Below are 14,201 nucleotides of genomic sequence, written 5' to 3' on the forward strand. Positions count from 1 at the left end.
ACCAGGTGTGAACCGGTGCCCTGAAGTAAACACTTAGTAACCGAGTTTATCCTACCAAGAGTCTTATCCTTGGACAACCACACTACCCAAGCCATTCTATCTCTTATCCTTGGGTAAACTAGCTAGAAGACCTTTGCACCTCCATTCCCTGAGAAAATATGATACCCTGAATACTCTTCCGGTGAAGTGCTACAACAGTATATCCGTGGGCTTGAGGATTTATTCGTGAACGTTAAGAAATACCAACAAGCATTTCTGACATCGTTGCCGGGGAATGGTTGTTGTAATTGTCTTTGAACCTAGTCTGCCCTTGTATCCTTTATTTTACTTTTCTCCTTATTTCATCCTTTTCTTTACCACAGAAAATATTTCTATCCAAAAACTTTTTGCTCCCAAGGGCGAGCTCTTAGAGCCAATACCATCATCGAAGCCCATCACAGCTTCCAGCTATGAGCTTCGTCCTGGCTTCATTGCCATGGTTCAGGAACAAACCTTCTCTGGTTTTGATGACAAAAACCCTTACCACCACCTACGAGAGTTCGAGCAATTGTGTTCGTGCTTGACAATCCAAGGCATGGCACAAGAAACACTTTGGTGGAAGTTGTTTCCTTTCTCCCTTGATGAGAGAGCGAGGCAATGGTACGACCATAATGTAGGAAAGATAAATGGATATTGGGATGAGCTTAGAGATGGATTTTGTCTTGCCTTTTTCCCTATATCTCGTATTGCTTCCCTACGGAAAGAGAGAAGGAAACCATAGGTGCAGCCTGGGCTAGGTTTTCAAAGTTAACCCATACCGACCCTGACTTGTCTATGCCCAACCACATGTTGTTGCAACACTTCTGGTTACGGATTAGCAAGGAGTCTGCCCTATAGCTTGATATTACTGCTGGAGGATCGTTCGCACACAAAACCACCGCCGAAGGAGAGGCGCTTCTAGGTCGCATTCTAGAAAATACCTCTTTTATCGAATCCCTCTCAGTAGCAGAACCGTCAAGCCATGAGGAAGTCCCTTTGGTTGAATCTACACCCTTTTTGCTAACCTACTCAGAATCAACCCCAGAGCCTTCCCCCGAACCTAGAACTTCGAAGGAAGAAGAAATTGAACTTCCGGAGTTCCCAATTGAATTCGAGGAAGAGTCATTCGAAGATTACGGGAATACCTCGAATTACTTTTGCCAAAAGAGACCTCCAGTTCCAATCAACCCTCCTAGGCCTCTTGATAAGGTTTTCCATAAAGAGACTGTTAAAGAGTTGACATCTGTCATGTGCGGTGAATGGCTACAAGAGGGGGAACTTTCTTCTCAAGCAATTAAGATATGTGCCCCCTCCTTAACCGTCCAATGCCATATCCAAGGAATTGCAGTAGAGGTCCTTTATAATCCCACAGTTGGAGCCAACATCATGTCCGCATGTTTTGCGCTCAGTCATCTAGGTGAGAACCCTTTAGCCCCAACCAACAAAACGTTCCAGATTGCACCACGTTCTACAATGAAGAAGTTGGGATTATGCACAAAGTGCCTATATGGCACAAGAACGTCGAGGTTGCCCTTGATTTCCATATCTTTGAAGTCTATGACTTCAACATTTTGATAGGCACCCCCATTGAAAAAATTGTTCCTAGATGCACCCATACTAGGAACCCTCAACATAACTCTTGGAGACCGCCACTAATGAGGCTGAATGGATTAGAGAGCTGCTTATGGACTTGCCTTTGCTTGAGAATCTAGTACTACCCATCCTAGTGTATTGCGATAAGCAATCAATGCTAGCTCAGGTTATGAATACAAAGGATAATTCCAAGTCCAACAAGCATATTAAGTGGAGGCTTAAATCTATCAGAAAAATGAGAAACTTCGGAGTAGTTGCTGTGAGCTATGTGAGAACTGAAATAATCTGGCAGACCCTTTTACAAATGGATTATCACGGAATGTGATTTCTGTGATGTCTAATGACATGGGTATGAGGCCCATTTGAGTATGTTACATCACAATGGTAACATATCCTATGTGATCGCAGATGCCGTGAAGTAGGTAATAGGAAGAACAAGTTGAGGGTGTAACTCAAAGAGTACATTTACATATAACAAAATGTACCCATGTCCAAATGACACCAAGTACTCTTTACTGCTTGGAAGGTTGGCATAAAGCCTTAATGTTTTCTGTTGAAAAAGATATCAGCCAGCAGGATAATCTTGAAGGGAAACACCTACATGAGCCTAACTGTAGGTCGTAGTTCTTGAGACAGGGCGCTCTCATCAAAAGCTCACTAAAAGATATGGGAGCAAACCATCAACGCTCCGGTTAGGCAAGGTTATTTTGGCAGCCTAGTATCAGCTATGACTTCAAGTTAAAGTCCGACTACAATAAAGCTGAGAATTCAAGGTCTAGTCTATTCTCCAGCCGTAGGAAGATGAACCTTGTTGTTCTAGGTGTAAGTTCAATCCGTATAGGACTTATACTAAAACACTGGTATATTAACAGTATTACAGCACATTGATCCTTTATCCTTCTTATTCTTACTTTGGTATTAAAACACTGGTGGAGAGGCCCATTTAATGAAATCCCAAAGCAAAAGTGCAGTGGCATTCAATAGTCTCATACTGCTAGTTGGAGATGGTGGAAGCCAACTTAAATAGGAGAGCACTCTCACTTCTTTGAACACGTAACTGAAGGAGAGAATGGGGCTTAGCTTACACAATGCATGCGCGCACGTATTCGCGTTCCTTTTCACGTAACCAACCGCGCAACTTGTGACTTGCAATGCAGCGAGGAACCAAGCCAAGTTGGTGGTCTAACCTTTTTGCCATTTGCGTGTGATCTTTTGACAACAGTCATTAGAGGTGATAATAACGCAATCAATGCCTTAATCCAGAATTAACTGGGCAGTTACTACTGCCAATTATTAGGGCAATTTTGTAGGGAAACGGTCAGCAGAGGGCTATCGTCTTCTCTAGAAGAAGTCCAGAGATGTCGAGGAATACACACATGAGACACCCACGAATTCCTTCTCTTCCCCCTTTTTCCATCTGGTGAAGTGTGCTATGGTACTGAGTTGCTGGATATCGCCGGCTCTTCTCCTTGGCATGCACCGAGGAGGAGGGTGAACGGTATCTCTAAGCCGTTGCCGTCGTGAAGCCTGCACGAGGGACGGCAATAAGATTCTGGGTAGCGCAACTGCGCGATCGCTCGAATCGATTGACTACGTTCTACGCTGCCACATCGACGATCTGCACTACACCGAGTAACCCTGCAACGAGTCTACACGAGGATGGAGCGTCTGATTTGTAAGTCTAAAGATTGGATCTGTTAAAGTTTGGGTTACATCATGTGCAGGAAAGTTACGTGCTTAGAAGTTTTGGTTACATCTGCTTTGATTATGCTGCTTTTACACATTGTTTACATGAGTGTTGCGGGTTACACCTTGTTTGAACCTAGAATTTGGTTACATAGCAGTAGCAATGAGTTACATAATATGCCTCATGTTTATATCTGGTAGATTTAAACGCATATTTCCAACACTTTGTTTATCAAGGCAATCGGGGTGGTAGCCTTAGAGAAAAGGTACATTGACATGTGGTAATAAAAGAGCTAGAAAGGCTAGAGTTTATGAGGGTGTTTCTACGTGAAATCGACATGGTGCTTCCCTTCCACACCACCAGCTTCTTTTTATTTTTCTCTTCTAAAAGCAACTCCAAAAGGTCCCTTAAATTACCCCTAACACCTAATTTAGGGAGAAAAGAAAAAAAAGATGCTCCAACGCTTCCCCCAAACCCGCCGCATATTTTTGGCTTCCCCCATCGAGAGACCATCGGCCCGCAGATTTGCATGGCACTTCTCCCCCCAATCAGCCCGCGCTTCCTTTCCCGCGCTCGCGCCTGATCCATTTGCGGTCTTTTTTTCCGCGCGCGCTAGTTCTTGAGAGACAACACGTTGAGCAGCGGCGGCGGCAGCGCAAGAGGCCTACAGAAGGAGCCGCCAATGTCAAGTGGTCGCATCCAGCAAGGGCAAGATCAGCGCGGCAGGTAGAAGATGCACCGGGTCATGGCCGTCGGCGGCCCCAACGCCCAGTGGAACGGCGGCGTCCAAGATTTCCAATTTGCTGGTGGTGAGTACCTGGGCCAAACCGGTGGAGGTGAGATGCGAAGTGAAGGGCAGGGTCGACGACCACCATGTCCTCCGATGGCAGGCCTTGCCGGCGATGATGATGATCCCCTGGCGGAGCAGTACCCTGGTAGAGCCGCCCCCTCTGCATCCTTTGAGCACATGGCCAACATCAACACTTTTCTGAATGGTATGGTTCTCATAACCTGTTACCCTAATTCTTCAATCAAATTCATGTTTTGTTCTTGGATCCTAGGTTTCTGTAAAGATTTGAGTTAATTTTGCTAATGTGTAGTGCTCTGTGCATGCAATTGGCCCACAAACTGTGTACATACCTTGCCATGCTGAATGATAATTTTTCCACCTCCAATGCATACAATCAATCGACCCCAACATACCGAGAAAACCTTTATGCTCTCCAATTGCAAGTAATCTTGCAGTATCATCTTCATTAGGTTCTCTAAAGTACTCTCCAAAAACCTCCACAATAGCAGTGACAAACCTTCTCAGACTCTCAATAGCAGTACTCTCACCAATACGAACATAATCATCAGTAGCATCAGCTGCTACTCCATAATTAACATTCGAAATGTTGCGGTAAGCTTTTGCAAACTAGAAAGGCCAAGTATACTAGCAACGTTCCTTTTCTGCACGAAATATTCTTTATGTTGTTCTACGGCATCCCATATGGGTACAAACAGTGTACGCCTCATTCGAAACCTGCCCGTGAAAAGTAATGAGACACATATATATGAATTTATAAAAAAAATTGTCCAAATAAATTTATTGTATACATACTGTCGAATGAAATAATTAGATCCGTACATAGGATCATTTGAAAAATAATCTTGATACAATCTGATGCCTTGCCTGTCTATCCCGCCAGATGCCTTGCTTGTCTATCCCGTCAAAGTACTTGATGCCCATGGATGGAACCACAATGTTTTGGTTCATCAACAGACTTATCCGCATTCATGGCTAGATGCCTTGCCTATCTATCCCGCCAAAGTACTTGATGCCCATGGATGGAACCATAATGTTTTGGTTCATCAACAGACTTATCCGCATTCATGGCCACTTGAGCAACAGAGAATAATAATTCATCATCATCATCATCTAACGATGAATCCAGCACCAGTTTCATTAGAAAGGCTTCGTCGACTCATAGCGATTTTGTTTTACCTATCTCCAATTGGAGTTGGAGATCGGAGTTGGAGATCGCATGAATGGGCGGCGGGCACAACTTCTTACCCGTAACTGGCGGCGGGCGCGGGCGCGGGCATGGTACAGAGTTTGCCTCGTGAGCGCGAGTCTGTAAACCCTCCGCCTGCGGGTAATGTGCCCATTGCCATCCATACTTGAGATTTCCACGATCTCAAAAAAAAAGGCACCTCAAGGATTTACTACATTGTCGAGAAATTTATGTTTTCTTTGCAAAAATTGTCGAGAAGTTCCATAATCTTGAACCTTGTGCTGCTCAGTATCAAGCCGTCTATTTTTCTTCCCTGTTTTCTCCCTAGAAAATGCCTTCATTTCCACGGTCCCGTTCTATTTCTCCCTAGTTTGGGCTCTGAACGGCATCTTTCGACTAGAGAAACCAAGCCCACCGCAAAAAGCACCCAAACGGCCCAGCCTAGCCCAAGCTTCCTCACCCATCCGCTCCCAGGAGACCGGCAGGTAAGCGGCGAACGCCGGGCCGGCACGAGCTCGCCCCACCAAACCCCCGAGGCCCCGAGCGCTTCCCAACTCGTCGGCCGCGGCCTGGCACGAACTCCGGCGGCGATATTCCCCTCGAATTCTGCTCTTCCCGGAGGCGCTTCTGCGGTGAGGTCTGTGTGGGGGGCATGGCGGCCTGAGTATCCGGCTGGGGCTCGGATGAAGGAGCGGAAGCCGGCGGCATCCTCCTCCGCTCTCGCCCGGATCCTCGCATCCTGCGCATCCCAGGTGCCGCTCTCTCTCGCGCTCGCACGCTAGCCTCCCTTCCGTGTATGCTTATGGGGTGACGGCTCATGATTCGATCGGCCGCGTCAAGTTCTAGTACGACCAACCTAGTAGGGCTTATAAGGGTTGCTGATTAGCCGGTACAGGCATGGGGAATTGATTGGCCGTGTGGTGATTTGTTGCCAGCAGTTCGTTGCTCATGTGATCCCGATGCTCTGGTGGTGGTAGCAGTCGACGAGTTGCGGGGCTATGGGTTCTAGTTTGTTTGGTCTAACTGCAAATACCATTTATAGATTGCTGATTTGCTGCTTAGAGTGCTTGTGGATGTTTGCTAGTTGCTCTTCGCGGTAATAGTAGTTTCCTTGTGATTCATATCCTGTGTAATTGGAGCATCTCAGCACTTCAGTTCTGATGTTGGAAACCAGTGCCAATCCTAGCACAGTTTGAGAGTTTGTGCATCCAAAATCCTCCTGTAGCGATTTATTACTGCTGTGACCAACGGCCAAGTGCCTTATTTAGGAAAATACAGCCTCATTTCTTATAGATATGTGCAATGTTAGCATATGAATCGGCTCAATCTAAAGCCTTTTAATTATGAAAGCATGTTACGCCTCCCTGTCTTAGTTTCAGGCTTTGAAGTATGTGCCTAAATAGGAGTATGTCCTGCCAGACAAATGGCAAGTATTTAAAAGGCTTTGAAGTTTATTGAAGCAAAATGCTAAACACCCTGTCTTAGTTAGGTCGTACACATTACCAAATGCCTTGGTTGCATACCTTATGAAGAGTGCCTAATTTTGAAAGATCTAGTGCCAACTTGCCTTGTCTTTGCTCTACTTATGTTGTGGATGCTATTGTTTTGGCTATGTAAATGTAGGCAAAAGATTATGGGAGATGCATAGCTTCAAAGGTCCCTGAGATTGAACATAATATGTGTTCTAAGGAGTTTCTAGCGCTCAGAGCATGCATGCAGACTGTGGTAATTTTCTCTGCCAACAGATATATATGGTCCAATTGAATCATAAAGTTAGATGCATGTACTTGAGTGCCCAGATTGTTTCCAAGTGATCATTTCATCCTAAATAAGTTAATCACCTGTTTTCTAGGTCCTCCAGAAACAAACGTGTGTACATGAGAACACCACATTGTTGAGGTCCATTCAAACTGTAAGAGGCTTGGCTTGGAGTTATGGCTTCATTACTAAATTTGTCCAATTAAATCCTAAAGTTAGAAGCAGGCAATTTATATGCCAAGGGCAAAGGGTCTTTGTGCTCACTTCATCTACTGATATCTAGGTCATGTAGGAATATTGGTGTCTGTTGCCTTCAATGTCGTGGTCCATTGGTTGAGTCAGCTCCTATTCAAAAATGAAACATCTATTTTCTGTTAGTCTTTGGAATCTGTATGATGCCCTAATGTCTGAAACATGAGTAGCTTTCCTGTTTATAAGTCATCAATTGTAACTGTGCTCTCTCTTCTGTTCTGAAAGGTTAAGAACAAAGCTTGAGGTTCCATATTTGTAGAAAGTTCAATTTTAATCTCTTTTGGTGCACTTGCTGTGGATTTCAGGTGAGAAATCTGGCTCTTGATTTTTAAACCAAAGGAAAATATTTGGTATCATGCTATTTTGTTATCAACTTATATGTAGTAAGAAAAACTGTACCATGTTGACTGCAGGTCCCTTTCTAGTTTCAGTCATCTCGACAAGTGGAGCCTTATTTGCTTGGTTGAACAAGCAGTCTATCTAGTAATTGAGGTGACAAAGAATGCTGGGCAATCAGATGCAAGGTGGTTTGGGCACTCCTGGGGCTTTGTCTCATGCTTATGTACAACATCCTCCACTGCGATGCGATATACCAGACATCCGGGGTCTGTTCTATGATGATGCAAATAAGTTCCTTATAGCTCCAACAGCTGATCGGGTATATGAACATTTAATCAGCTGATTTTTTTGCTAAAGATCTGGTTATCACTAAAGTTAACCTGTCCATACTGCAGATTTTGTACTGGAAAATAGTTCCATCTATTCCACCAGGACCTCCAAATTCTGATCCAGTGAATGAAGGACCTGTCTTGTCAGTTAGATATTCCCTGGATCATAAAGTCATCGGGATTCAACGTTCCAGACATGAAATTGAGTTCAGAAATAGAGAAACAGGGGAGACCTGTAGCAAAAAGTGCAGAGCCGATTCCGAAACTATTCTTGGCTTTTTCTGGACAGATTGCCCCACATGTGATGTTATACTTGTTAAAACAAGGTATGTGGAATGTGTTACAGCTACAACATCATGAACAGATAGTCTATAATGAGTCCCCTTTATAGAAGCATGTAACTATTAGCTATTTGCCAATAAATCATGTTATTATTTGTGTTCTTATTATGTTGTCAATCAATTTCGGAGCAGTAATGTCAAGTTATTTCGTATTTTAGTTGTATGATAAAAGGAGACAAACATATTCTTAAGTCATTTATGCAGTAAGTTTCTGTTGCAGTGGCCTAGATCTGCTTGCCTACGAGCCTCAGTCCCATGCTTTTCGCTTGGTGGAATCAAAGAAATTCAATGTGAGCTGGTATCTCTACACACATGAAAGTAGGCTGATTCTTCTTGCTTCTGGAATGCAATGCACGATGTTTACTGGTTATCAGGTAATGGCACCCATTTTGAGACAACATCCTCCAGATTCCAAGTAATGAATTCCTTTAGTACGTCTTTGATTCGGATGCTTTCGCATTTTACCGTCCTGACCCATGCCAGAGTCACGTGCTGGCTGATACTGTGGCTGTCCTATAAGGTAGTTCCCCAGATGAGAATTTTTCCGACGACTTTGTTGAAGCTTACCATTTTCTTGCGAGTAAATTTAGATTTCTTATTTATAGAGTATATAACATCTTATAGATAATAACTGACATAACATGTCATATGTGGAAGGAAACTTTCTAGTTGCAATTGTAACTTGTTGTGCATATGTTTTATGTAAAAATATAGGGAAAAAGCAAATGTATTCAGGATTTTTTACGTGGATTGTTTTCAATATAGCAAATGCACATTCAGCAGTCTGTGCATATGTTTTTTATGTGGAAAAAAGCAAATGTTCACATTGACACAATATAGTTGCATATGTGCATATATGCCAATAGATTTTTTACAGGATCTTGTCCCAAATTCAGGAGAGACACCTTGACATATATACTATAGTCTCAATGTGAATATATTCTTGATGCTATTTACCTGCTGGCCCTGTTTTCTGAATTCAATATTGAGCTTAGTTTTCCATGCGAAACTTTGAGCATGTCAAATGTTTCTTACAACAATCAATTTTGCAGAAACTCCCTTGTTTTCTCTTTTATTTTGGGTGCTGATTATTTATTCAGATTGAATACATTGCTTCAATGTGATTATTTCTCAAGTTAGCCTTTATTTATGTATTTAAGTTCCAAACAAATGCTTTGTTTTTCTGTTAGTTGTGTGCTAAGTTTCTTATCATTCCTTTCTGTCAGTTTTCTGCTGGTGGGATTGTCAAAATACCGAAGTTTGAGATGATGATGTCTAAAACTGAAGCAAACAACAAGCCTGTTCTAGCTGCAGATGATGTTCACATTGTAACGGTGTATGCTTTCTCAAATTTGGCAAAACTTTAGCCATCACAGTTTATGCTGTCTTTCTTTTGCAAAACATTTCCACTAACTTATTCTCAAATATGGCAGCTATGGTAGGATTTACTGCTTGCAGCTTGACCGAGTTAGTACGTCATTGAATTTGTATCGTTTTTACCGTGATGCTGTCGTACAGCAGGTCTGAGTTATTTTTCCCTGTTTCTTTTCTTTACAAGGAATGTCTGGCCCCTAACTCACAATTTTTAATTTCAGTGTACCCTGCCTACTTACTCAAGCAGAATTGCAGTTAGTGCGGTTGACAACATAATTATGGTTCATCAAATAGATGCAAAAGTAGTCATACTTTATGATGTGTCCTTGGATTCTTATGCACCAGTTTCTGCACCACTTCCACTGCTAGTGAGAGGGCTGCCCAGCAATAGTAGGCAACCTTCTCAGACTGCAGATAGTCAATCTAGTGCATATGGTGGAACCATTTATGGAGATGGTTGGAACTTTCTCATCCCTGACTTGATCTGTGATGCTGAGAATGGGCTCTTATGGAGACTCCATTTAGATCTTGAGGTAAGAAATTGCTAATAATTGATGCTTTTATACAATATTTTCACTGTAAATACATTGTTTTCTCTAACATGCATAGCTATTACAGGCTATTGCTGCTAGTAGTTCTGACGCTCCTTCTGTTTTGGAATTCCTTCAGAGACGAAAGTCTGATGCAAGCATGGTAATAATATTTTATTAATTCGCGGATAAGCATATCTGGTTGTTCAATTTTGGCCAAATATCACCTGTATCTTACCAATTTATGTTTATTATTATGATTCAGGTTAAGACGACATGCCTTTCTATAGTTCGTACAATCATCCTGGAGAGGAGGCCGGTAACCATGGTTGCTAAGGCAATGGATGTTGTTCTTGATTCCTACTCTCGCTTGATGAAAATGGGAGGTGGTCTTCCTGGGGTTAGGCGAACACATGAGCAAAGCCAACAGTTGGGTAGTCAACCTGTTGAAGGTTCCCATGTGATTTCTCAGGAAACTAGTCCTGCAACAACAGTTAGTCCTTCTGTGAACCCAGACCAAGCTGGTGGGGTTGTAAATAGATCTGCGCAGGCAAATTCAGGAGTTGATCATGGAATAGACAGGGCAGCTTTAAATACATCTTCGGATTCTGATGAGATTACGAATGTATCAGGAGTGACAAGTCAGGGAACATCAGGTTACCAAACATCTGATGCTATCAACAAAAGACAGCAAGTTGCAGGTGAAGATAGCAGACCGTTATCTTCAGGCACATCTATGCAGCATGGACAACATGCTGGAAGTGTGGCAATTTCTCCAATTGAGATGTTCCAGTCTGTCTTTGCACTTGTGGAAGATGAGATGATGGGTGACCCCGCATATCTTACTGCTGTCATCATGGAGTTTCTGCGGAGGTATTTCTTGTTGTTTTAGTATTCATTAATTGTTGAGGAGTATCAATATTCTTGTTCATGATATAGAAGAACAATAAATCTGCAATATAGCGCCACGTGATTGGCATGGTGGTTCCATGCAATGTGACCATGTAACCATTCACTCCGTTTACACTAGCCAATGTGATGCGATGATCATTCCTCTAAGAAATTACTGCCACCATCCGTTTTATCTTTTATTTTCTTGTGTTGACTTCATCAGTTATAGTGTATGCATTGATTTTTTTTAGTGCATGCTGTTTATCTTATCTCAAGGCAAAACAAGATAAGAAATTAAGGATAAATACTTTGTTGTCTTTTTGCAGCGCCTCAAAGGCTGGCCTCAAGGTTCCTCCCAACATTTATGTGATGATGGCAACGCTGCTAGCTCGTAGCAACCGTTATGCTGAAATAGCACTGTTTGTATCAAACAAGGTCAGTTTATTGTTCTCAGTTTTCAATTATGATTATTTTGTTCACTATTGAGCTATGTTTCATGATACGGGATATGGACTGTCGAATGATGATAAATTGGGCATTCTCATCAATTTTGCTTGCCTAGTATACCATGCTTTGTTACTCTGGTGGAAAAGATGATGACAGCACTGTCATTCAGCCAAATATGTTGGAATGTAAAAGTGCAGTCCAAGATGGTTGTGGTGTTATTTAGCAATTATTTGAGCTAATTCTCCCTGAGTGCTATACCTGCAAAACTGGAAACAAGTAGAGGCAATGTCAAAACAAATAAGGTGGAAATATTGGTTTGTAATTTCATTTAGAGTGGGAATTTTTCACTTGTTGGTTGCCTATGATATTACCTTTCGTTCAATAGTTCGCGTTTGGATTTTTGTCTAATAACTGGTACATAGCAAAGAAAGCTCCAGGAGCTCTTGGCCAGGTCGCCAACCTTGGGCATTTAGGCCCTGAAGGTCTCTGGTCGTGTCCCTTTGTAGTCCGTGGCACATCGGTTTTAGTTCCTTAGAGTGAGTGTGCGTGTGGTGTTCCTTTTCTCGAGTGGGGTCTGACCAGACTCGTGTACTTTTTTTTCTACCTTAATGAAATGACATGCGTGGTTCGAGCAAAAGAATTCTGTGTAACCAGACCCCTTTGCTTGTTTATTTAGTTGAGACCCTGAGTCCATTTGATCGTTCAACAGATGGGATTCTTTTGGCCACCAAATTTTGGGAACACAAATTTCTATGGTATTTCTGTAAAATGCTGGGCTGACTTCATAAAGCTTTTTCTACCTCCAGTTATTCCCCAAAAGTTAGTGGTTAACAGTCAGTGTATTAACATATGGCAGAACCAAGTGTGAATTCACATTCTGGTTTGACAAGTGATGCTGATATTGATTATCATTGGACACTTTGTGATGTCTTCATTTTGGTTATCGATCAATCCCTGTAGATCCTTGAGCCTTCCAAGGAACTGGCAATGCAACTCATGGAACTGGGTCAGCATCACCCTCCAACAAGGAAGCTGGGCCTGGACATGCTGAGGGAGCGGAGCCTGCACCATGACTATGTCGCTGCACTTCTGCAAGACGGGTACTACCTGGAGGCCCTACGCTACGCCAGAAAATACAAGGTGCTTTTACCTCTCGCCCGTCGCCAGCAATTCACCTTGCATTTGTTCCCCGAAACGTTTTTATCGCATCATGGGATCACTTACCCTGACGACTGGCTCAGGTTATTACCGTGCAGCCCGCCCTGTTCCTGGAGAAAGCCGTGGCAAACAACAGCGCGCAGAACCTGGCCGCGGTGCTGAGCTTCTTCTGCGAGTTCACCCCGAGCTTCAAGGCCACGTCGGACTTTGGCAGATACCGGCACATCCTGTCCGAAATGGTCTGAGCGGCTTTCCATTGTTACGAAATGGTTTGAGCGGCTTTTTGTTGTACAACCTTCTTGCGCCGAAATGACTTAGCACGTTCTGTAGAATAATTGACATTGCTGGAGTGATATTTTTAGCAGCCCCTGCATAAATAAATAAAATATTATACAAAAAATGTTGCTAAATGACGAATTGTCCATAATCCGGTGTATCGCCTAACCATCTTTGTCGATCGTTGTGGTCTGTAACCTTTGTGATCCGACGACCCATAAAATCGAATCCTTTTACGGGCTCACCCAGAATAAGATGGTATATCATGGCGTGCAGTGGAGAGCACTGTGCAGGAGCTGCAGATCGAGTTGTGTTGCGGTTGTCGAAGGGAAGGAGAGGATGTTTGAATACGAGGTGCTAGGGAAGGAGAGGATGTTTGAATACGAGGTGCTAAACTTTAACAGGGTCATATCGGATGTTCGGTCACATCAGATGTTCAGATGCTAATTAGGAGGATTAAATATGAGCTAATTACTGAAATTTAATTTATAAACGAATCTATTAAGACTAATTAATCCATCGTTAGCAAATGGTTACTGTAGTACCACATTGTCAAATCATGAACTAATTAGACTTGATAGAGATGTCTCGCGAATTAGACTCCATCAATTAGATGTCTCACGAATTAGACTCCATCTATGCAATTAGTTTGAACTAATTAGACTTGATAGAGATATCTCGCGAATTAGAATTAGACTTAGACTTCATCTGTGCAATTAGATGTCTCACGAATTAGACTCCATCTATCCAATTAGTTGAGTAATTAGATTATGTTTAATAATCCTAATTAGTATCAAATCTCCGAGGTGACATGTGCTAAAATTTTCACCACCCCAAAGGCTAGAAAACTCTGGGCTTGTTTGTGGTAGCTTCTAGAAACATACTGTAATTAGCAAGCGATACTGGTGTTTGGTAGCAGTAAAAGAAATTTTGCCTCGTTGTATAATACTCCTATACGCCTGACTAAACAAGGTAATGCTACTCTCTCCAAAAAAAACAAGGTAATGCTACTTGGAAACAGATAATGCAAGCAGTAGAAACAAAGTGATCGAGATTCGCATTCCAGAATCAACTTCCAGGTTTGCAAAACGCCACATACACAAAACAGAAAAAGAAAAAAGCGAGAGAGAAATCAAAGCCTCCACAGGTTACAGACTAGAGTCCAGACGGGATGAGAGACTGCTAAGCTGAGAAGAAGCCGTCGGCGGCGG

The 14,201-nt window shown here is 42.7% G+C and overlaps 1 protein-coding gene across 4 annotated transcripts; it reads left to right on the plus strand.

Annotated features, from left to right (window-relative positions):
- Nucleotides 1–5,786: 5,786 nt before the first annotated feature.
- On the plus strand, nucleotides 5,787–13,141 carry LOC101763505 (uncharacterized protein C18orf8). 4 transcript variants are annotated; one of them, XM_004983076.4, is made up of 15 exons: nucleotides 5,787–6,047; nucleotides 6,919–7,020; nucleotides 7,148–7,207; nucleotides 7,531–7,610; nucleotides 7,719–7,963; nucleotides 8,040–8,299; nucleotides 8,535–8,688; nucleotides 9,541–9,650; nucleotides 9,748–9,835; nucleotides 9,910–10,221; nucleotides 10,307–10,381; nucleotides 10,484–11,091; nucleotides 11,436–11,544; nucleotides 12,517–12,696; nucleotides 12,798–13,124. In XM_004983076.4, exons 5-15 carry the CDS (start codon nucleotides 7,808–7,810, stop codon nucleotides 12,957–12,959), a joined length of 2,214 nt encoding a protein of 737 aa, XP_004983133.1. In that variant the 5' UTR covers nucleotides 5,787–6,047; nucleotides 6,919–7,020; nucleotides 7,148–7,207; nucleotides 7,531–7,610; nucleotides 7,719–7,807; the 3' UTR covers nucleotides 12,960–13,124. The 4 variants fall into 4 exon arrangements, with proteins under 4 accessions (XP_004983133.1, XP_004983132.1, XP_004983134.1 ...); XM_004983075.4 differs by lacking the exon at nucleotides 7,148–7,207 and having other exon boundaries at nucleotides 5,788–6,047; nucleotides 12,798–13,141; XM_004983077.4 differs by lacking the exons at nucleotides 6,919–7,020; nucleotides 7,148–7,207 and having other exon boundaries at nucleotides 5,788–6,047.
- The last annotated feature ends 1,060 nt before the right edge of the window (nucleotides 13,142–14,201 follow it).

This window comes from Setaria italica, chromosome IX (genome assembly GCF_000263155.2).
Source record: "Setaria italica strain Yugu1 chromosome IX, Setaria_italica_v2.0, whole genome shotgun sequence".
In the NCBI taxonomy this organism is placed as follows: domain Eukaryota; kingdom Viridiplantae; phylum Streptophyta; class Magnoliopsida; order Poales; family Poaceae; genus Setaria; species Setaria italica.

What these genes read in the sequence shown, in the direction of transcription:
- LOC101763505 (XM_004983076.4), top strand. Translation starts at nt 7,808, where the DNA reads ATGCTGGGCAATCAGATGCAAGGTGGTTTGGGCACTCCTGGGGCTTTG. An exon ending in GAAAGTCTGATGCAAGCATG is followed by an intron (nt 10,382 to 10,483) that starts GTAATAATATTT and finishes ATTATGATTCAG; the next exon opens with GTTAAGACGACATGCCTTTC. An exon ending in GCTACGCCAGAAAATACAAG is followed by an intron (nt 12,697 to 12,797) that starts GTGCTTTTACCT and finishes CGACTGGCTCAG; the next exon opens with GTTATTACCGTGCAGCCCGC.